This window comes from Chiloscyllium plagiosum, chromosome 10, assembly GCF_004010195.1.
Source record: "Chiloscyllium plagiosum isolate BGI_BamShark_2017 chromosome 10, ASM401019v2, whole genome shotgun sequence".
Lineage (NCBI taxonomy): Eukaryota > Metazoa > Chordata > Chondrichthyes > Orectolobiformes > Hemiscylliidae > Chiloscyllium > Chiloscyllium plagiosum.
In genome coordinates, this window is record NC_057719.1 from 12404137 (window position 1) to 12428167 (window position 24031).

The following is a 24031-nucleotide window of genomic DNA, read 5'->3' on the forward strand; positions in this document are numbered from 1 at the left end:
CAGTCCTGCCCATCCCTGAGCCATGTTTCTGTAATTGCTATGATATCCCAGTCCCATGTTTCTAACCATGCCCTGAGTTCATCTGCCCTCCCTGTTAGGCCCCTTGCATTGAAATAAATGCAGTTTAATTTATTATTCCTACCTTGTCCCTGCCTGCCCTGACTGTTTGACTCACTTCTGTTCTCAACTGTACCAGTCTCAGATTGATCTCTTTCCTCACTATCTCCCTGGATCCCAACCCCCCCATCTTACTAGTTTAAATCCTCCCAAGCAGTTCTAGCAAATTTCCCTGCCAGTATATTAGTCTCCTTGCAAGTTATATGCAATCCATCCTTCTTGTACAGATCACTTCTACCCCAAAAGAGATTCCAATGGTCCAAAAATGTGAATCCTTCTCCATACACCGGCTCCTCAGCCGTGCATTCATCTGCTCTATCCTCCTATTCCTGCCCTCACTAGCTCGTAGCACTGGGAGTAATCCAGATATTACTACCCTTGAGGACCTCCTTTTTAAATTTCTGCCTAACTCTGTAATCTCCCTTCAGAGTCTCAACCTTTTCCTTTCCAATGTCGTTGGTTCCAATGTGGACAATGACCTCCTGCTGGCCCCTCTCCCCCGTGAGAACATTCTGCACCCTCTCTGAGACATCCTTGATCCTGGCACCAGGGAAACAACACACCATTCTGCTTTTTCTCTGCTGGCCACAGAAATGTCTGTCTGTACCTCAGACTACAGAATCCCATCTGTGGAAAGAAACCAGAGTTAACGTTTCGAGTCCGGTGACCTTTTGAAGGGTAATTTATTATGGATTTCTCTTCACAGACGTTGCTGGACCTACTGAGCTTTTCCAGCAATTTCTGCTTTTCTTCCTGATTTTACGGCATCTGCAGTTCTTTCGGTTTTTAAAATTTAATCAGAGGTGGTCAGCATGTCTTTGAAAGAGGGCATCATGTCTGACAAATCTGGTTGAAATGTTTGAGGTGACCGAACATGTGGATGAAGATAGTGTAGTGGACGTCGTTTACGTAGAATTTAGCAAGGCCATTAACAAGGTCCCACATTGGAAACTGATAAAGAAGATTAAAAGCACACAGGATCCAGAGTAACTTGGCAAGTTGGATCGAACATTGGCTTTGTGACAGGAGACAAGGGGGTGGTGGTCGAAAGCTGTTTGTGTGACTGGAGCTCGGAATCCAGTGGTGTACTCCGGATCCGTGCTGGGTCCATTACTGATTGTGATATGTATCTGTGTGTATGATTTAGATTAGATAGATGCAATAATAAGAAAGTTGACAGTGAGGAAGAAGATCTTGGGTTACAGGAGGATATAAACAGATTGGTCAGATGATCTTGTCAGTGACAGATGGAACTTAGCGATGATAAGTGTGAGGTGATGCATTTTGGAAGAAGGAACAAGTCTCTGGATTACTCCGTGCTTGAGATACTAGGAAGCTCAGGAATAAGGGGACCTTGGGGTGCTTGTCCACAAATTTCTGAAGATGGAAGGCAGGTTAATAAGGTGACTAAGAAGGCATACACTGCCTTTTTTCAGTTGAGACATAGATTATAAAGGGGAGGAGGCTTTGTAGTAAGGTTATAATCAACTAGGAGAAAGTATAGAGGGAGAAGGGGAACTCTCCTGCTCCTCGGATGCTGCGTGACCGGCTGTGCTTTTCCAGCGCCACACTTAGACATAGATTATAAGAGCATTTTGGAAAAGTGCAGAACTTTGGATAAGCCACAGCTGGAGTACTGTGTGCATTTATGGTCACCATACTATAGGAGGGATGCGATTGCCCTGTAGGAGTGCTGAGGAGTTCACTGGAATGCTGCCTGGGATGGAGCATTTCGCCTGTGAAGAGAGGCTGGATAGGCTTGAGGGAGAGACTCAATAGAGGTGTACAAGAGGCCTGTGTAGAAAGCAGCTGAAAGATAAGGGTTAGTTGAAAAGTCAATAATAAGGGGGCACATTTTTAAGGTGAAAGGCAGGAGGTTTAGAGGAGAGTTGAAATCATTTTTCACCCCGAGGGTGGTGGGGTTCTGGAATGCACGACCTGGGAGGGTAGTAGATGTGGGGAAAAAGGTACATGGATAAACACTTGAAATGTCATAATATTCAAGGTTATGGACCAAGTACTGGAAAGTTAGATTAGTGTAGATTTAGCACAGTTTTGGCAGTGAAGACTTGCTGGGCCAAAGGGCATCTTATGTAATGTATGATTCTGGGAGTTCTCTCTATCTGTTTCTTGACAGATGCTGCCAAACCTACTGAGTTTTATCGTTGCTTTGTTTTTGTTTCGTGTTTCCAGTGTCAGCAATATTTTGCTTTTTTATATTGGCATTAACCCGACTTGAACCTCCTCCCAACCCTCTTCATCCATATCTGGTTAGTCCTCTTGTTCCTTTCTCTCTCGTAATCCCCACGCCTTTCCCATGTTTGCTCTCTGCCTGAACAACTCTCTGTGTGATAGTGAAGACTACATTTTGACCACCTGGAGTAAAGTGCATAAAAATAATTTTGCACAGGGGATACCATTCTCATGGCTGTGAGAAAATAGCATTGAAACAAAAATGGGTTATCTGAAGTGACATTTCATTGGATTGCAGGTGAGAAGCCTTACCGTTGCAGCATTTGTCACAAAACGTTCTCTCAGAGCGGCAGCAGGAATGTCCACCTGCGGAAGTACCACAATGTGCTCGTGCCTGTCTCTGACCAGGAAGAAACCAGAGGTATGTGCTGGCGGTGGAAGGGGTGAGTGGATTTCATGAGGGCTCCCAATGTTGTGGAAGGAGCATTTTCCCAATTATTAAAACCAGTTCCATTCATGCATTCATAGAGTCTGTGCCTCTGAAAATGTTGCTTTTCCCAGAGAATATGCTTCTGTGCCTCCCCACCACCCCTCTCAATCCAGAAGCGCAAGCCCTAACTGCATTACTGCGATATTTATTATATTCTTAGTTCACCACCTGTCTGTCACCTTGGTCCAAGATAAATTTGTGTGAAATTGTACTGCTTGAGGAACAAGGTTGACCTGACGTAAGCTAATTTGACTGTTAAGCAATACCTTCAGCAGAGAGGAGATGGTACTTAATTCCATTAGTCACTACTCAATGAGGACCCTTGATCGTGGATAGTTGATGGAGCAGTTTTTAAAAAAAATTAATTCAAGGGATGTGGGCATCACCAATATACCAGCATTTATTGTGCTTGAGAAGGTGATGGTGAGCAGCTGTCTTGAACTGCTGCAGTCCATGTGATGGAGGTACACTCATGGTGCTGTTAGGGAGCGAGTTCCAGGGTTTTGACCCAGCAACAGGTGCAGAACAGTGATATAGTTCTGAGTCAGACTGTTGTGTGACTAGGATGGGAATTTGCAGGAAGTGGCATCCATTGCATCTGCTGACCTTGTCTTTGTGGGTGGTAGAGGTTGTAGATTTGGAAAGTGCTGTTGGAGGTGCCTTGATATGCTGTTGCAATGTATCTTGTAGGTGGTACGCAATGCTGCCACTGTGCAATACACTGCTTTGATTTTGAGTTTCTTGAGTGTGTTGTTGGAATTAGTCACCCAGAAAAAGCGAGAATATTCCATCATATCCCTGACTTGTGCCCTTTAGATGGTAAACAGGCTTTGGGGAGTCAGGAGGTGATTTGCTTGTTGCAGGATTCTAGCCTCTGATCTGCTCTTGTAGTTGGTGTTTCTATGGCTCGTCCATTTTCTAATTGATGATAACCCTTGGGATGTTAGTGGTGGGAGTTTCAGTGATGTCCAATGATACCACAGGTCAACACAAGGGGAGACACCACCCACTGTTCTCTTGATCAAAAAGATTAGTGTCGGCCAAAAGACCTGGAACATTTTCTGAAACAACGGTGATTACTAAGAAAAAATGCAAATGACGGACAAACTGGATCATGAGAGAAAACTTTTAAGTATGAAAAAGACTAAAATATTCTACAAGTATGTAAAAAGGAATAAAAGACTGGAACATTAGCCTTTATTACAAGGGGATTTGAGTCCATGAGTAATCCAACATCCAGGACAAAGCAGTTTGCTTGTTTGACAGCACGTCCACAAGCATCTACTCCCTCCACCACTGGTGCTCAGTAGTGGCAGTGTGTACTATCTACGAGATGCACTGCAGGAATTCACCAAAGATCGTCAGACAGCACCGTCCAAACCCACAACTACTTCCATCTAGAAGGACAAGGGCAGCAGATAAAAGGGAACACTGCCACCTTCAAGTTCCCCTCCAAGCCACACTCTATCCTGACCTAGAAATATACCACCGTTCCTTCGCTGTCGCTGACTCAGAGTCCCTGATGGCATTGTGGGTCAACCCACAGTAGATGGACTGTAATGGTTCAAGAGGCAGCTCATCATCACCTGCTCATCAAGGACCTCTAGGGACAGGTAATAAATGTTGGCCAGCCAGTGACACCTGTATCCTGTAAATGAATACATTTTTTTAAAAAGTGCTTCAATTGTACAGAAGCTTGCTTAGACTATACCTGGAATATTGTGTGCCTTATCTCAATAAAGATATTGTTGCCTTGAGGCAGAGTTGTAGCCAAGATAGTAGGAATATCTTATGAAGAGAGATTGGGAAAACTGGGCCCTTTACTCCTTAGAGTTTTGAAGAATGACAGGTTATTTAATTTTAAAATCTACCAAATACTGAATAGGATAGACAGAGTAAACCTAGATTAAAATGTTTCCTCTGTTTAAGGAGTCTACAACCAGGGGAAACAATTTTAAAATGATGGAGATGCTATTTCAGAGCAAGATGAGGAGAGCACTTTTTTTTCTTAAAAGGTGAATCTTTGGAATTCTTTACCACAGAGGGCTGTAGAAACTCAGTCTTTGAATATGTTTAAAGTAGAGGCTGATAAGATTTTCTGACTACCAATGGTGTAAAGGGTTATGGAGAAAATGTGAATAAAAAGCATTGAAGAGTTTGAACAGCCATGACCATATTAAATGGTGGAGCTGACTTGACAATCTGAATGACCCACTCTTGGTTTTTTTTTTGTTCCTTAATGAAATTTGATTCCTGAAAATTGAAACTGGGGAATTCATAATGGGAAACCAGAAAATGGCAGAGACTTCAACTGTGGATGCAAAATGTTTGTTCAAGATGTGAAAGGCATCCCAAGAATAGAGAAAATTAAAAGACAAAAAGAGTGGAGGAGCCTGAAACAATTGCTGTAATTTGAATGTTTGAAAAACCCAATGAGACCAAAGGCTGACAAGACCCTGGACATGATGCCTTCACCCTAGGATCCTAAGTGAATGCTTAGTTGTAACCTTCAAATTTTCCCTAAATTCTGGAAAGTCTGAATGGATTGGAGATTGGAACAATATCGCTATTTAAGAAAGGAGGGGGATAGAAAGTGGGGAATAGACACTAGTTATAGCCTAATATCTGTTATCAAGGAAGCAGGAGATTTGGAAAATCCACATACGATCAGGTCAAGTCAACATGGTCTGTGAATGGAAAATAACCAGGGTAACTACTGATTTTAGGTTGTTAGTAGTAGAGTACCATAGGGTTCAGTACCTGGGCTGCCATTATTTATCAGCTATATTAATGACTTTGAAAGAGCAGCTGTATTATTGCAACATTTGCAGGTAATATGAGGGTGGGGAAAGTAAATTGTGAGAACCACACAAATGGTCTGCAAAGGGATATACATAGGTCAAGTGAGTGGAAAACATTTGGCAACTGGAGGTTGGTGTGAGAAAAATGTGAAAGAATAGAAAAGCAAATACTTAAATGGTGAGAGTCTGTAGAATGTTGCAATGCTGGCGTGTGTCCTTGTGCACAAATCACAAAAGTTAGCATGTAGGCACAGTGAGTAATTCGGGAGGCAAATGAAATGTTGGCCTTTCTTGTGAAGCGCAATGAAAATGAATGGGAAGTCTTGCTACAATTGTCAATGACATTGGTGAGATCAGACCAAGATTATGGCACTGGTCTTTGTACTTAAGCTTAGTGTGTATCTCCTGTCACCCCGAAAGGTTCCCATTCCACTGAAGAAAGGGGGTGGAATAACATAATTACATAAATAACATAAATCATGGCACGGGAAGTGTGCATTTTGCACTTGAGGACTGAGAATGTTTCAGCCGGGTGTCAGCAGATTCTCTCTTATAATTGTCAGGATATTCATTAAGGAAGTAGTTTAAAGAATGTTAACTGATTTCTGGGATGAAAGATTGCCTTTTGAGGAAAGGCTGAGCTGTTTGGGCCTGTGCTCACTGGATTTTAAAAGCATGAAAGCACTTGTGAGGGCCTTGACAGGGTAAATGCTGAGTGGATATTTCCTCTTCTGGGGGAATCTAGAATAGTACATTGTTGTATTTCTTGTTTTTAAAGGTAAAGTTGTCATAGGACTGCTCTCATTTGGAGAGAGAAAGCTGGTGGTGAGTTTAACCTGAGGGTTACCATACCTCAAGCGGGGGAGGAGATTCAGAAGGATAGTCCTTCTTGGTAACCACAATCTATGCAGGAATTGAATGCTGTTGATGTCAATCTGCATCACATACCAGCTGTCCAGCTAACTGACCGCAAAACCACCACCAGTCATCTCTACCTAATGAGAAAGCAGCCCTGTAGTCTGGTAGGACCATGGCAACTTTATTTTTCGCTTTTGTTTCATGTCTTATTGATAAATAATACTGATTAAGTAGCGTGGATTCAATTTATTTGAAAGTCTCTTTATAGGTTTAACAGTTTAAACTATAAGCTATATATACAGATGACTCTGCATGCAATCTGCTTCTAGCATTGCTTCTGCTCTTGTGGTTTCATCCTGGTTCTACTAGCATACCCAGTTCTTAATTATTGTGTTCAGACATATTATAACACACTTCCGGGGCAGGTGTGTCTTGGACTCTAATCTTCAGGCCAAAAGGCAGAAACCTTATCACTGTCTACAAAAGCATGCTCATAAATGCCAAGTATCTTAGCCATTATTGTCCCCACAACAAAGCCGCCAATTCCTTATGGTAAGAATCCTGTAAGTATCTGTTGTTGATTTGATTCCATATAGAATCCCTAAAGTGTGGAAATAGGCCATTCATCCCATGGAGTCTGCACCAATCCTCTGAAGAGCATCCCATCAGGATCCAGACCCTTCCCATATCCCTGTAACCCCGCATTTCCCATGGCTCATCCATTTAGCCTACACATCCCTGGACACTACAGACAATTCAGCATGGCCAATCTGCCTAATCTGCATATCGTTGGACTGTGGGAGGAAATTGGACCACCCAGTGGAAACCCACGCAGGAACAGGGGGAACATACAAATGTAGAACCTTATATCCTTGCTGATATAAGGTTTGTCCAAGGGAGATCATTGGAGGAACATCTGTGTGTATTGTAGAGAAATAAATTACTAGTTATTGGCCAGCCAGCCAGTTGGTCTTTCAGTTGGATTGGAAAGATAATATGAACATGTGAACTTGGAGCAGGAGTGGGTCATTTGGCCTACTTGACCTTCTGCTCTGACAGTCATTAAGATCCTGGCTCATCTGAATGTGGTCTCAACTCCATCCCTCTGACCTACCACCATATGAATCCCTTGTTGGTCAAGAATCTATGGTTGCCATCAAAATCATTCAATGGCCTTGCTCCCTGTTTTAAAAAAAGGAATTTCTCCAACTCTCAACCTGTTTCAACCTCTAAATTTTAAACAATCCCCTTATTCTAATCTCTCCTACAAGGGGAAAAAATCCTGCCAGCATCCACCCTATCAACTCAATTCAGTATCTCATACTTTTCACTCAGATTCTTCCTAATTCCAATGGATACAGGCCCATCCTGTTCTCGTAAGGTAACTCTCCCCATATCCACGGCATGCGATTTCCTGCAAACAGTGCCTACTCCATCTTGGTGGAGGTTGCTATATTGTACACAGCAGCTTTTCCAAGTGCTAACCTTACTTTTCTCCCCAATTATATTTTCAGAAGCGATCCCATTGGCTGACACTGGTGCAGCAAAAGAGCCAGAGGTACCTGCTGGACTTCCGGTAGCAACAACTACAATGGCAATGCCTACGGGTTTGGAAGCTCAGCCTTTAGTGTTGTCACCTAGTATACTTGGAGCAGAGGAAGGTATGTAGACAAGCCAAGTTTTTTTTTAAAAAATGCAAGTGTTTTGCTTGTTTTACATGTTTATTTCTTTGTTTGTCCAGATTGTATAACATCATGCACCTTTCCTTGCCTCTGAGATGCACTGGGTCAACCTGCTTCTAGGTCATGAACTGACAACTACTTTATGTACCCGTCTCTCCCAGGTTGACTTGCTATACGAATTTTCCTCTCCCTCTACCTTCCCTTGACTCCTGTTGAACAGGTAGTTTGTGCATTCTTGGAGGGGAAGAGTTCCAGATTTCCAACATCCTTTGCAGACAAGAGTTTAAAAATCAGGACTGAAATAATTGCACAGAGACCAGTATCCATCACCAAGTCACCTTTTATTTACATGTGAACAGTACGTGGGTCCTGACCGGCCAGCTCAGAGCCAGTCCCTAGACTGAGTTGACCTTCTGAATCTTCTGTTTATATCTGTCAGCCAGGGCTCCTTGATTGGGTTTGTTAACCTGGGCCAATCAAGGATCTCCATAGTCAACGATACCTGACCCTGGTTTCAACCATTGCAAGGACTCTCCCATTTTAAGGGAGAAAGTGAGGACTGCAGATGCTGGAGATCAGAGCTTAAAAATATGTTGCTGGAAAAGTGCAGCAGGTCAGGCAGCATCAAAGGAACAGGAGAATCGACGTTTCGGGCATAAGCCCTTCAGCCATTCCTGAAGAAGGGCTTATGCCCGAAACGTCGATTCTCCTGTTCCTTTGATGCTGCCTGACCTGCTGCGCTTTTCCAGCAACGCATTTTTAAGCTCTCCCATTTTAAGCCTGAGATGAGGTTGTTTTTTTAATGAGAGTTGTGGGTCTTTGGAGCTCTGTTCCCCAGACTCTAGGAGGGGTTGTTATCAAATACTTTTAAGACCGAGGTTAATAGAACCTTGACTAACAAGGGAGCCCATGGTTATCAGGAGTAGGAAGGAAAGTGGTGTTAAAATGATGATCAGATCAACTCGATCTTGTTAAATGATGGAAGAGCCTTGAGGGCGAAATAGCTTACTCTTGTTAATAATTTGTCAGTTTGTATGAAGAACTGCTTCCCAGCATCTTTGACTTACTTAGTTTTTATTTCAAGGTTATGCACCTTTTCTGTCCAGACTCTGCCCATGAGAGGAAATAGCTTCTGTCCATCCCAGTAATTATCTTAATCATCTTAAATGACTCACTAATCATTCCCAATTAATTTGTAATGAAGCGAATACAAGCTTTCTGACTTGATAATGTAACACTTTGTAAAAAAAAGATGTATTAAAAATGTCTTTTTTTTTTGTTTCCCCTCTGCCAGAAGTATTACCTGAGAATTCTCCTTCAGTTACTGGTACAGCGACCACTGCATCCGTTGTTGTTCTGCCCCAGCCGCACCATCTGGTTACTATCGCCACGGCCGGACATTCTTACGAAGAAGTAGTTACTGTGATAATACAGTGACTACCAGTGAACCCCTTTTGTGAACGGAGGCCGCTTATCCCGGAGTGGTTAAAATAAAGTGTTGCAGAAGTTAAGCTGCTGCCTGCAGAATTGAACTGTAGGAACAAATTTCTCTCTCAAGTTTACCCTAAAATGACTAACCTGAGAGTAGGTTCACCTTTTGAGTTTGAGAATGAGAACTGTAGTGGTGGGTATTTTTATTGTTTTTCATCATCTTCCTGAATTATTTGCCCATGGTTGCAAGATCTCTGCTCGAAAGAAATTAAACACATTTTAATTTCTTCTCGTCTTTGGAGCAGTAAGGAAAAAGACTTGCCTGGTATTTATTTAAATACAATGAGCCATTAAATTCCATTTGCTGCATCGCAACAAACTTTGTTAGCCAGTGATGTTCTCAATATCTCAGCCTGTAGATCTGAATACAAGACGGTGTTTTTAGAATCTTCTGTGTATCCTGCTCTTCATGCGTCATGCTCAAAAGATTGCCTTTCAAGATTACGCTCCAGTGAAGTTACTTTAATAATCACCTGAGCTGTGCATCACCACCATTTTGAGAGTGACAAGAAGCCTGAAACAGAGCCGGTCCTGTGGTCTACAAGTGACAGAGCCAACTTTGCTTTCCCAGTGAGCCAGTAGGTCTAATAATGAAAGTCATTTAAGGTTTTGTGTATGCATCATTAAATATTTTCCAAACCCAAAACTCTTCTCCTCCCCCGTCCTAGAATTAGGTTTGAGTGCTGAGAATTACTGATAATGACATGCACAGGTGTTACACTTCGTGTTAAACAAAAGGTTATATCACCATGTCCTGTGCCCTGCATTCAGAATACTTTGAGTCAAACCTCTCAAATGAAATGTGGTCGGGGTGGCAGGTCAGAGTTAGGGAATAGAATATTTAGATCTTGCTCAGTTTCCTCTGTACTCAGCTTCCGTCCTGGACCTCATGGTTTGAAGATGCAATGAATACTGGTCTATAATCCTGTCCACATTGGAACCAGAACTCAAAGGAAAAGCAACTCTGCACGTCCACTTGGAACACTTTTCTAACCGTAGAGGACTATGGGATCTTTATATGGCTCAAAGGAAGCTGTCACTGAAAGAGGAACTTAACAAGCAGTTGGAACCAAATATGATTGAAAAGTGGAGCTTCTACTAGGCTTGGTGGGTGAATCTTGGTTAAAAAGCCAAATAGACCAAAATTTCCAAGACTTAACCTGGTTTTTGCTAAGTTAAGTAATAGACTGGCAGATCAGCTGGGAAATCTGCTCCTGATCATTATTTACTAACTCCCTGATCAAATGTAACATGAGGTGACAACAAAATTGAGCTGGGCTGTGATTTTCCTAATGTTGGAATAGCCAAACTCATGAACACAAAGTCCATTCAGATAAAGGGGAGAAGTGGCTGCTGTCCATGGAATTATCATCTCCCAGTTCAGGAGGGCAAATTAAAAATGCAACAAGATTTTGTTTTGGGTCAAGTGCCCATGTGATGTATTTGAATGTGAACAGGAACATGGCATTACAGAATTTAAAAATATTATTGTGAAATATATATATAATAGAGTACACCAATAATGGAAGTGTTAGAAAGCCTTGCAACTGAGGTGGTTATGACCCTCTATAATATCAGTCATTACTTATGAATTTCAAATTGCAATATTCCATGTTAAGAAATTTTGTAGATTTTCAATAACCTTTTAAAGGTTTGTATGAAAGTTTGAAATTATTGAAGTTTCCTTTCAGAATTCAGGCAGTATTGCCTCTTAAAAAGCAGCATTGAACTTAATTTTAGTTCTTGCTAATGCCTAATTTCTTTTGATTCTTCAATTTTTTTATTGGTCCAATTTGCTTTTCTAGCATCTATTCTAAGAGGCCTCGCTGTCCTCAGTGATGGATGATTACATCAATGAACAAGGACACTGAATTTGTCTGCTTTATGCTTTTGAAGCAGTGTTTTGCATTTAAGGGTACTGATGTCCAGTTTTAATAAACTATAAGTTAGAAATATTTGTCGATGTTTGAGTTTTTAATATCATTTATGAGACTTTCTTTTAACTCCATATGTTGTGACTTATACTGGGCTAAAGTACAAATTGTGGAAGTATAAATGATTGAATATTAGAAGGCTGTGTGTTTGTGGAGCTTTAACAATAACAGGCAGGAAGTCTGGCTGGGCAAATGTGAGGACTACAGATGCTGGAAATCAGAGTCTGGATTAGAGTGGTGCTGGAAAAGCACAGCAGGTCAGGCAGCATCCAAGGAGCAGGAAAATCAACGTTTCAGGCAAAAGTCATTCCTGATCAAGGGCTTTTGCCTGAAACATCGATTTTCCTGCTCCTCAGATGCTGCCTGACCTGTTGTGCTTTTCCAGCACCACTCTAATCCAAGAAGTCTGGCTGTGTTACCTTTTCCGCCCTCCTGGTTTAGTACTCCAGCACCCCTCTGATTATGAATGTGTAGCTCTGCTTAGACTAATGAGCAACAGAAGCTTCAAACTGCCTGTCCATACTGCTTCACTTGACCCTGTGCTCTAAAAAACATTTTCACATGAAACTTGGTCCATAATGGTCGCTTTAGAAGTGTGCAATGTCTTTCCGTAGTTTGAGAATCCAGTCACCCTAATTCCCAATGAAATTGCAATTGGAATTCAAGCTATTGTCCTCTGTACTTATAACCTTCATTGTTCTGTAGTGTGTGGTGGAAAACATGATTGAGGAGATTGTCACTCCACAGCTTGAGAATCAGTGACTACCAGATAGACCACACAGCAGAACAATTTGGAAGAGAGAGTAGTCATAGTCCAAAAGGATATAAATGTCATGAGTGGAAAAGTTGAGGTCCTTCAGGCAGATTTTAAGGAATGAGGAAAGAGATTAAAATGTAGGACTTCAAAAGTCATACCATATACTAGTGAGTACAGAAATTGGAGGATTGATAGGGGCGGCACGGTGGCTCAGTCGTTTGCACTGCTGCCTCACAGCACTAGAGTCCTGGTTCGATTCCAGCCTCGGGCGACTGTCTGTGTGGAGTTTGTACATTCTCCCTGTGTCTGCGTGGGTTTCCTCTGGGTGCTCTGGTTTCCTCCCACAGTCCAAAGATGTGCAGATCAAGTGAATTGGCCACGCTAAATTGCCCATATTAGATGCATTAGTCAGAGGGAAATGGGTCTGGGTGGGTTACTCTAGGTCGGTGTGGACAGGTTGGGCCGAAGGGCCTGTTTCCACACTTTAGGGAGTCTAATCATTTGAGAAAAGGTGAACATGTGGCTAGAGAGATGGTGCCAGCAGATGAACTTTAGCTTTTTAGGGCAATAGGATTAAATCTGGGAAACATGAAATCTATACACACCAATGCTTTGCACTGCAACAAAGCTACATCTAATGTCAGGAGAGATTTAAAGAACAACACTTTGGCTAATAAGTCTTAGTCCTTGGGTAAAATGTATAAAGTTTGATGTAATGTAATAACTAGGAGCAGGAGTAGGCATTTCAGCCCCTTGATCCTGCTCCGCCATTTGATATGAACATGGCTGATCTTATCTTGGCCTCGAGTCCACTTTCCTGCTGCCTCCATAACGCTTCAATCCACTGCTGATTAAAAATGTCTATCTCCTCCTTAAATTGACTTTGTCCCAGCATCCACATTGGGATAGTGAATGTCAGATTCACAGCCCTTTGAGAGGAATAATTTCTCTTCTGTTTTAAATCTGCTACCCATTATCCTAACATTATGACCCCTCAATCTAGATTGCCCCACATGAAGAAACATCCTCTCTATGTCTACTTTGTCTCCTTTAGCATGTTGTACCTCAAGATTGCCTCTCATTCGTCTATACTCCAAACAGCATAATCCCTCTTCAGAAGACAAGCCCCCATCTCTGGAATCAATCTAGTGAATGTCCCAATGGGACTATATTCTTCAAGTAAAGGGATCAAAATCATATGCAATGTGGTGTCAATAATGTCTTGTACAGTTGCAACAATACTTCCCTACTTTATATTGATTTAGAAATTGTAAAGGAATTATGAATGCACAGTCATTCCAAGGCATTGGAAAGTTACCTCCAGGCAGTGGTGGTGGTCCCATGCATCTGCTGCCCTTGCTCTAGGTGGTTGAAGTTTCAGGTTAGAAAGTGCTCTTGAAAAAAATCATGGTGTTTCTGCAGTGCATCTTGTAGATTGTACATGCTGCTGCTGTGTATCAATCCTGGATCAATTGCACACATCCAAGCAAGTAGACAGAATTACATCACACTCTGGCATATGCCTTGGAGATGGGAGATGAGCACTAGGGAGACTGGAAGTAAAATACTTTCCTCAGATTTCTCAACTTCTGTCCTGCTCTTGTAGTCACTTTTTTATGTGGTTAGTCCAGTTCACTTAATGGTGATGTTGACAGTGGGGTTGCAGTGAGAGTAATTGAATGTTAATGAGCAATTATTAACAATGGGAGCTTAACTTCAGTTGTTGGCAAATGATTGGAATCAATTCTGAGAGACATTATAACACTGCTTTTAAAAGCAATTAGTCAGGAAACTGAGTTTACAGGAAAGCCATGAACTTGACTTGGAAATTTTTGAGGAAGTACTAAAGTGGGTTGATGAGGGCAGTTGCAGTTGGATGTGATCTACATAGATTTTAGCAAGGTTTTTGACAAGGTCTTTCGTGCCAGGCTGTAAGCAATCTGGCAGATTCAAGCCAAAATTAGAACCAAAAACAAATTGCAGAAAAATTGCTCAGCAAGTCTTGCAACATCTGTGAAGAGAAATCCAAGTTAACGTTTTGGATCAAGTGACCCTCAGACTGGGATCCAAAATGAGTTCAGTACCAGGAGACAGGATTGTGGTTTGTGTGTTTTTGTGAGTGAGAGGCTGTTACCAATGAGGTTCCACAGGGCTCAGTACTTATCCCTTGCTCTTTGTGGTTTACACTAATAATCTAGACTCAAATAGTGGGAATGTTCAAGAATCACCATTAAGTGAACTGCAGATAATACAGAAGTTGGCTGTACTGTTGATATTGACCAAGAAAGCTATAGACTGCATGAAGGTTTGGATTGTCTGGGCAGTTGACAGAAGGTGGAAAATGGAATTCAGTTTGGAGAAGTGTGAAGTAATGCATTTTGACAAGTGGGAGAAAATCATAAATGTGAGGTTCCTAAATAGTGTGGATAAATTAAGGAACTTTGGAGTACATGGCCACAGAATCTTAAAGGTAGCAGACAGGCTAATAAAGATGGTTAAGGCAGCACTGGCCACGTTTTCCTTTATTAGCTGAAGCACTGCATATCAGGGCAGGAAAGTTATCCTAGAACAACTATTTAGATCACATATTGAGAACTTTGAGCGCTGATTTAATTGAGCTGTATAAACGGAGGGCTGTGTGTGTAAATTGGGGTGACCTATTTAAATCTAGGTAAAATAATGGAAAAATTAGAGGGGGAAATTAAACATTTTTTCAGTGATTGAGCGGTAGGGTGTGAATCTCATTGCCTGAAAGGGTGGTTCAGGCAAAAGTTCTTATCACGTTTTTGAGGGGAGACGGGGATCAATTATTTCATTGCTTGGAAAGCCAAGATTGCAGAAGTAGGACCCACTCTGGGTCTCCGGAGGGCTGAAAGCTACCCTGTAGTATAAGTTTTCTGTGACTGCCATTATAGTCCAGTTACAGACAGCACTGCACTACAGCACACAGAGGAAACCAACTCCTGCCTTTATATGACATTCCTTTTATTGTTTTTCTTATTTCCCCAAAAGTACAGGCTCTCCTGGGTGTCTGCTAATGCAACTCTATACCAATACAAGAGCTACAGGAGAATTGTCAAAATTACAACACAAACAATTCACCTAGATGGGTGCTGGTGGTATTTTGCCTTCATAAGAATTGAATACCTTGTCCATCAGCTATTGTTATTGTTTTTCCTGTCTCTGAGGAAGTACTTGGCTTTTTAAAACACAAATTATACAATTTAGTTTGGTTTTGGAGATGTGTAGTTTTATCCTGTCATAGAATGTTGAATTGTTGGAGCATTGCTTCATTTTCCTTTTAAACCAGCATCCACATCCTCTTAATTAAGGGAAGTAAAGAGATAATTAGCTACCTTTCCATCTGTTCCCTATCGAGGATGAATCAAAACTGGGTCTGGGATTAAGTGGGAGGCATAGTTTAGAAGCTGTGAAAAGGCTGCCTTGGGAGGTGGAAAGGAGCATGGTTATCTCCGTGATGAAATTTAGATCACAGATAACCATGCTGAGATAGTAGATGAAAGGACATGGACCTAGTCCAGCACACTCTTGATCACCAGTGAGAATAATTGGTAGGAAGCGGAATTGGTTCAGAGTAATGCGGATTATGAATGTGTGGTTACCAGAAGAGAATCTGATCAAGGAAGAAATAATGATGAAAAACAATCCATGGCTAGATAATTTTATTTATATAGATAGAATGGTATTTGCTTTTCAGAGTGAAACGTTTTGTAAAACACGTAAGGTCAGTTGTGTTAAGTGAACAGGTGTGAGACAGACTCTGGAACAACTGATGGGAACAATAATTATCTACATGTAGGTTGCTGCATTCTGTGCACTTGCCAGCTGATCTTATATTTCTGCAAAAATGAAGATTCTAAACTTGTGAGCAATATTAACATATTTTTGATCAAAATTTATGATATGAAATTCAAAAAATACACTATAGACAACATAAGGAGTGAACATTATTTTACATAGTGAATATTCTAGTAAAATGTGTATAGTGTTACTTTCCAAGAAAATTTTTGAAAAAAAAAATCACAATTACAGCAAAAAGAACAATGTTTAAGAGCATAACTATAGTTAACCTTTCTGTATTCTGTAGCAAGGGACTAATTTAGAGAGCTATCATAAACTATGACTTGCATGAGAGTTCATGTGACCCATCAATCTAGCCAATTATATAATGAATACATTTTCCAGTTAAAAGCTGAATCTAAACACTGTGTACAAAAAGAAACACAATTAATCCATAACAAAAATAAGGAATGGCAAATCGGTTCAATGATCTCGCTGTTGTACACTGGAATAATTTTTTCTCATAAGCAAGTAACTTTCTGAAGTAAAATTCAGAGACATTTACGAGGCAAAAAAGGTGCCAGCTTCTGGTACTAAACAGGTAGGATTATTGAGCTTGGCTGTGAAGGGATTTTGCTTGATCAAAGCTCTTGCAAAATGTCTTGCAATGTTTTACTACATAGAAGGTACTATATAAATAGAGTGCAGAGAGAATAAGTCAGTAGTAAAGTTACTTCTGTCAATAGAGTCTCATAGTTCAAGGAGAACAAAAAGGAAAGGACGAGTAGATTGGAAGTATTTTCTTCCCTCACAATAATACGTTGTTACCTCAACCTGGTTGTGCACGAAGATAAAAACTTGAGACTTTCTTTTAAACTTGCATTTGACGGTTTCAGATTCTGATTTATTTTGTGAAAAGGAGTTTTTTTTTAAACATCACTACTTAGTTCGCACAGCAAAACAAATTTTTAAAAAGAAACAAAAACCTGAAGATTGGAGTGTTAAAATAAACTTTTAAAAACCTTGAATGGATAGTTATTCATGTTTTTTATCCCAGCAAAAAGGTTATATGGACATTTTAAACTAATATTAATTGCTGTGTTCATAACTTAGTAATTGGTAGCCTAGATAAATTGAACAAACATTAGCCAGAGAAGAAACTTACTTATTAATGAGTTGGAACTGCAAGTGATGCATTTGTAAGAGATTAAAGGGTAATCTATTGTACATGTAGAGGGGCAGGACAAATACTTCAAAAATCTTTAGCATGTAAAACTAAAGCTCATTAGATTGGGTAATATACTGACGGATAGAGAACTGATTAGAAGACAGAAAACCAAAGGAAATAATAAACTGGTCCTTTTCCAAGTGACAGCCAGCGATTATTATGGTCCTGCAGGAATCAGTACTGCTTGGACTTCAGCTATTCACAAAATACATTGAGTTAGATGAAAGAATTCAATGTAATATCTCCAAATTTGCAGGTGAGACAAAGCTGGAAGAGTGAATTGTGAGCAGGAGGCGGAGGTGTTGCGATGTGATTTGGACAAGTTGAGTGGACAAATTATGGCAGATGAAATTTATGGATAAATGAGGTTATCCACTTTGATAGCAAGAACAGGAAGGCCAATTATCATCTGAATGGCAATAGTTTGGGAAAGGGGGATGTTAGCGAGTTTTGAGAAGATTTGTAGCTCAGGTTGAGGTTCTAGATGTAGGTTTGCTCGCTGAGCTAGAAAGTTTGTTTTCAGAGGTTTCATCACCATATTAGGTAACATCATCAGTGAGCCTCCGGATAAGCCTCCACTTTCTATTTATGTCTTTCAAGTTCATTAGCTGCTGTTTTAGAGCGCTTGATGGGTTTGTAGGCTACCAGGCTCTGGCTCAGGAGTTCTACTCCACTATCATCTTGGAGTTAGTTCGATTGAAGTAATGGATTGTTGATAGTTTTTATGTGCTGGATGTTAGTGACAGGGTCACAACTAAGAGCAAGAATAAGCCCTTCAAATCTGCTCTGAAATTCAGTGTGATCATGGCTGATCCTGTACCTTATTGCTATATTCAAGCTTTCACCCCATATCCATTGCCTTTGAAATCACAAAGAAAGTCTGTCTTCATTGAATATATTCAGGTTACTTGGCCTCCACAACCTTCTGTGGTAGATATTTTCACATGTTCACTACTGGTTTTGAGTGAAGAAATTTTTGCTCATCTCACAGTCCTACATTACATAAGTACAGTGAAAAGATTACAAGTCGCCACTTAAGTATCTTTGTACCTAAGGTGATGCCATAAGTGCAGAGTCTTTGGTATAAATTTTTTTTAAAATAAGTTTTAAAAAAAGTTCAGACAAATAAAATAGAAAAATAAAGAAAAAGTACACAATTTACAGCCCTTCCACCTCAGTACACGCAGGACCTCACCTCCAGTCGGAGCACTGGGGCCTTGTCTTCAGTCCACACATTGGGCCCTATCCACACAGAGTTGCAGAGCCCCACTCTGGACTCAGCCGCTATGCCACCGACTGCCGGAGTTGTGCCCAGGCACACCAGCCACCTCATCGACAACTAACAACGTCTCCGCTCCTGGTCCCCAGCTGCTGCCATCGCCACCACTGCCTCTATGACAGCTCCCTCCAGAAGGAAGCAGAGGGGTAAAAAAGGCTAAAAAGAACTTAAAAAAAGGGAAGAAAAAAGTGAGAAAGGAATAAAAAAAAACAATAAAATAAAGAAAGAAAAGCAGTGCACATGCACTCCTGCTCAGGAACCCTACTCCACTGCCATCATGCATTACGGTTTCCTGTCTGATTATAGTCTATTTAATCTAAGCAGGGAAAGCATTAGTTTGTCCAGCCTATGTGCATTGTCAGATTGTCAATACTGATCAATGACAGAATGACAACATTCTAGACTAACATGCATTACCTTGATGCTGATGATCAAACCAAAATCTTTACAGATGTGGCTGCTGAACGTGTAAAAGGAAATTCCTTAGTTTCTTCAGTTATTGGATAATAGAATAGGGAATTGCTCATTTTTAGTGTGCTTTCTCTAAGCTTAACAGATTTATTTTTACTATTATTTAGTAGTGCTAAAAAGAGTCATTGGTTACCTAGTTTTCAGTTAGAATATGTAAAGTATTGGATTTAAGGACAGGAAACATTTGAAGGGCTGTCGGGGGAGCAGGAGTAAAAAGTAGGGGTGTTCCAAAGAGTTGGATAGTTCTTACAATCAATGGTCTTAACAGACTGAATAGCCTCTTCTTAAGAGAAGGTATACTTTACTTTCTAGTTTATTAACACGTCGATACCCAGCAGGAACGTCCTTCGCTCAAGTACATTATGTCCTTCAAACATGTCAAATGCAAAACTTTACATTAAATGTACAAAAGAGACATGGATGTAACTTGTGAAATAATATATTAAACTGATCAAAGCAAAATTCAGGTAGTTCATCAATGCTACGTCAGTAATTTTAAGAGCTGTGTGTGCTTGGATTCTGAAATGATATGTTTCCAAGGTATAGTGTACATTGGTAATTGGCTCACATTATGCTTGCTAACATATCTACATCAAAACACAGGCTGGAGTAATTGTAATTGCAAACCTAATGTAGAAAGAGTGAATAATTTATTGTTGTCTTTCTTTTAACTGAAGGCTAGAACGATTACTATTATTTACAGTTTGAATTTCTTAGTAAGGATCGTCATCTTGTTCTCCATCCTTCTTTGGAATAATTTTTTCCTCATCTACTCCCACTGGTTTGATACTTTCTGAAGGCTCACTTGTCTCGTCACTCTCCTGGTTTTCTCTGCTATGGAACAAAATGCAGATTGCCTTTAGTTCTTAATTAGAGCCAAGTAGCATAAGTGGGATCCTCAAAAGGAACAGATGCATATCAAATCAACCGATAAGTGATGCGAATTTGCTATATTTATTATAGCAATTCCAGTGATTCTTTTGCAAATCTAGCTCTGAATCATCTCACATTTTGTGGTTTTGAAAGTTCAGAACTAGATTTCACAAAATAAATCTTAAATCTCAAACATGTCAAATGCCATCCTTGCCAAGTACCAACCTGAGCAAGTTATTTAGTTCCCATTCATGAATTAAAACTTCTGTAGACCAATGATTTAGCACCTGGGTATTCAGCTTACCACAAGATATTTTTTAAAAATGCGAACACGATAGGGATAAACACATTGAAGCATTTAAATTAATAAAGGGATTCAATAGAATAGGTACAAGTAACTTTCCTCTGGCATGGGAAATCAAGAGGGGGCATAATCTTGAAATTAGAGCACGGTATGTTAATAGAAATCTGTAATTCTTTCCCTCAAAACATGATGAATACTCAATAATGCAACTTCCAAGTTGTTGGATGAAGTGATGGATGGTATCATCAACAATGGCCATAAAGCAGAATTTGCTTAGCATTTGCTTAGTCCAAAAACATGCAGGTTAGGTGAATTGGCCATGCTAAATTGCCCGTAGTGTTGGGTGAAAGGGTAAATGTAGGGGACTGGGTCTGGGTGGGTTGCTCTTTGGAGGGTCGGTATGGGCTTGTTGGGCCGAAGGGCCTGTTTCCACACTGTAAGTAATCTAAGCTGATCACTATGTTTGGTTTCAGTTCTGCCAGTGCCAGTCATCATATGACATTATTTAAAACCTTGGTTCAAACTCAGACAAAAATGCTGAATTCCAGAGCTGAGATGTGAGTAACTGCCTTGACATCAAGGCCACATATGACCAAATGAAGCATCAAGGAGCCCAAGCAAAACTGGAGTCATTAGGAAATATTCTCCACAGGTTGGAATCATGTCTTGCATTAAAGGATAATAGCTGTGATTATTGGAGGTCAGTCATCCCACCTCCAAGACATCTTTGCAGGAGTTCCTCAGCTTTGGCATTTTCTAGCCAACCTGCTCAGAGATGTTTTTACACACTTCTGGAGCAGGTGGGTCTTGAATCCAGATTTTCTGGCTCAGAGCTAGGGTTGCCACCACTGTACCACAAGAGCCCCAAGTTATTCAGTTGGGCTGAGGACACTATCTTCAGCAGCTTCATAAATAACCTTCCTTTGAAGTGGGATTATTTGCTAATGATTGGAAAATGTTCAGCACTATTTGTCATTCCTCACACACCGAAGCTTATCGTGTCCAAGTGCAGCAAGACAATATCCAGGTTTGGATTGAAAAGGGGCGAGTAACATACACACAACATATGTGCCAGGCAATGAAATCACAGAGTGAAATTAACCATCGTTCCTTGACATTCAATAGCATTACCCAATTCCCTCCTGGCAGTGTCCTGGACTTTACTATTAACCAGAAATTGAACTAGCCTAGATATATAAATATTGTGGATACAGTGTGGTGAGAAACTGATTGCTTAGCTCCCCAAAGTACATCAGAGTGGTGGTGGAAAAGCACAGCAGGTCAGGTAGCATCCGAGGAGCAGGAAAATCGGGCAAAAGCCATTCATCAGGAATTGAGGCAGGGAGCCTCCAGGGAGGAGAGATAAATGGAACGGGGGGAGGGACTGTGGAGAAGGTTGAAAAGAGTATATGAGGTGAATGGGGATGGGGATGGAGTTGATAGAACAGAGAGGAGGTTGGGGGAATTTAGCAAAAAATACATTTTTTGGACGTGTGTATGAAGGACATAGATCAGAGGGGGGTGGAGCGGATAGGTGGGAAGGGAGATCGGCAGATAGGGCAGGCTAGGAGGAGAGTGCTAAGCTGGAAGTTTACAGAGAAATCTCAAAATCATATGCGTATAATGACGAAATTAAATGAGACATGAATGAAATGCACTGAAAAATGTCCAGTTGCTCTTTCGGCATCTATGTTTTCAAACATCGATGAGATTGGAAAAGCACTGAGACCATATCTCCTACCACCAAATAAGAGTCTTCCAGTGACCTGACAGTGGCAGAAACAATAACGCTATGACACACTATTTTTCACAAAGCTAGCCCATATTTTTCTTCTAAAAGCTGTTCATTATCTGAACGGTACTCTGTCCCTTTTTTCAGATTGTCAATAAACCAGCTGAGAGTGATTTAGAGAGGCTTTTTGATTATATGTAGACAGTTGAGATATGAGTTCAAAGTGGTCATGTTGTAGAAATGACCAATGGAATGAAAGTGGAGTGGTCAGGTCTCTAACTGAGCAGTTTAATTCAGTCCAGAACTTGTTTGGAAAGATGTTGTGAAACTTGAAAGGGTTCAGAAAAGATTTAGAAGGATGTTGCCAGGGTTGGAGGATCTGAGCTACAGGGAGAGGCTGAGCAGGCTGGGGCTGTTTTCCCTGGACCATCGGAGGCTAAGGGGTGATCTTACAAAATTATGAGGGGCATGGATGCGATAAATAGACAAAGTCTTTTCCCTGGGGTCAGGGAGTCCAGAACTAGAGGGCATAGGTTTAGGGTGAGAGGGGAAAGATATAAAAGGGACCTAAGGGGCAACTTTTTCACACAGAGGGTGGTTTGTGTATGGAATGAGCTGCCAGAGGAAGTGGTGGAGGCTGGTACAATTATAACATTTAAATGGCATTGGATGGGTATATGAATAGGGAGGAAGTTTCTGAAGAAGGGCTCATGCTCGAAACGGCGATTCTCCTGCTCCTTGGATGCTGCCTGACCTGCTGTGCTTTTCCAGCAACACATTTTCAGCTGGGTATATGAATAGGAAGGGTTTGGAGGGATATGGGCCGGGTGCTGGCAGGTGGGACTAGATTGGGTTGGGATATCTGGTCGGCGTGGACAGGTTAGACCGAAGGGTCTGTTTCCATGCTGTACATCTCTATGACTCTAACAGAAGCAAGGTTGATGCTTTGAGTGGAACCTACACAAAAGGTTTCTCAATGAAAACATATAGGCACGAAAAGAATTAAAGTTGCAATTTCATTTGCATCAAACTCTTTTGGGTTCCTTGTTCTCATGCAACATACCATAAGAATGATCTCTTGGGGGTTACTGGCCCATTATTTCCACATACTTCCCAAAGACCAGCATATGATCAGGAACTTATAATGTGCTGCAAAAAGAACCAGTGTCAGACTCTGCAGACTAAATACAAATGTGAAGGATATGCTGTTGTGGAAAGTTTGAGGTACAGTTATAGAGATATACAGCACAGAAACTGGCCCTTCAGTCCAACTTGTCTATGCCAGATATCCTAAATTAATCTAGTCCAATTTGCCAGCATTTGGCCCATATCCCTCTCAACCCTTCCTATTCATATACTCATGCAGATGCCTTTTAAATGTTGTAATTGTACAAGCCTCCACCACTTCCGCTGGCAGCTCATTACAATTATGCACCACCCTCTACGTGAAAAAATTGCCCTTCGGTCTATTTTATTTCTTTCACCTCTCACCTATGTCCTCTAGTTCTGGACATCCCCATGCCAGGGAAAAGACTTTACATTGAAAACATTGGCTTGACCTTCAGTTCATCTCTTCTGACCTTATGCTGAAAAATCACAAGAAATGGCGTTTAACTGTTACATTATTTCACAACTCCTTCTGATTTCACACTACACAATTCCTTCCCATCTCGTATATTTCTTTTGATGATTTCAAAGATAAAGTGTGCTATCTAATAGAATACAATGTTAACTGTATTTTGTTTCTCTCAGAAGCCAACCATTTGTTTTCTTACACCAAGGGGTATCTGACCTCAGTCAGATGGGTGCATGGAGGCATGATATGGGACTACCCTGAATGGCAAAAACAATGTTGAAAATTTGGGAAATAGTACTACAAACCACTTCTTATCATTTGTTTCAAGTGTCCATGTAAAGCTACTCACCACCACCCCAAATATCATCCTCCCAGCAAAATATTTATTTAGAGTCAGAGAGTGATCGAGATGTACAGCATTCCAACAGTAGCCTAACCAATGTC

General features: G+C 40.9%; 2 protein-coding genes across 12 annotated transcripts in view; one reads left to right on the top strand and one right to left on the bottom strand.

Annotated features, from left to right (window-relative positions):
• The window catches only part of LOC122553381 (zinc finger protein 410-like), a 43065-nt gene extending 31478 nt beyond the window's left edge, over positions 1–11587 (top strand). For 3 of the 4 annotated variants that reach the window (XM_043697072.1, XM_043697069.1, XM_043697070.1), the window contains 3 exons: positions 2609–2731; positions 7974–8120; positions 9436–11587. In XM_043697072.1, the coding sequence (XP_043553007.1) occupies positions 2609–2731; positions 7974–8120; positions 9436–9578 (413 nt within the window). In that variant the 3' untranslated portion in view covers positions 9579–11587. The remainder of the gene's footprint in view (positions 1–2608; positions 2732–7973; positions 8121–9435) is intronic. The other variant, XM_043697071.1, reaches the window with a different exon arrangement.
• A 4402-nt stretch (positions 11588–15989) lies between these two features.
• Positions 15990–24031, bottom strand: part of LOC122553382 (protein FAM161B-like) — a 46358-nt gene continuing 38316 nt past the window's right edge. For 6 of the 8 annotated variants that reach the window (XM_043697079.1, XM_043697076.1, XM_043697075.1 and 3 more), the window contains exon 10: positions 17967–19936. In XM_043697079.1, the coding sequence (XP_043553014.1) occupies positions 19816–19936 (121 nt within the window). In that variant the 3' untranslated portion in view covers positions 17967–19815. Of the gene's footprint in view, positions 16184–17966; positions 19937–24031 lie in introns of those variants that run through there. The other 2 variants (XR_006312694.1, XM_043697080.1) reach the window with 2 other exon arrangements.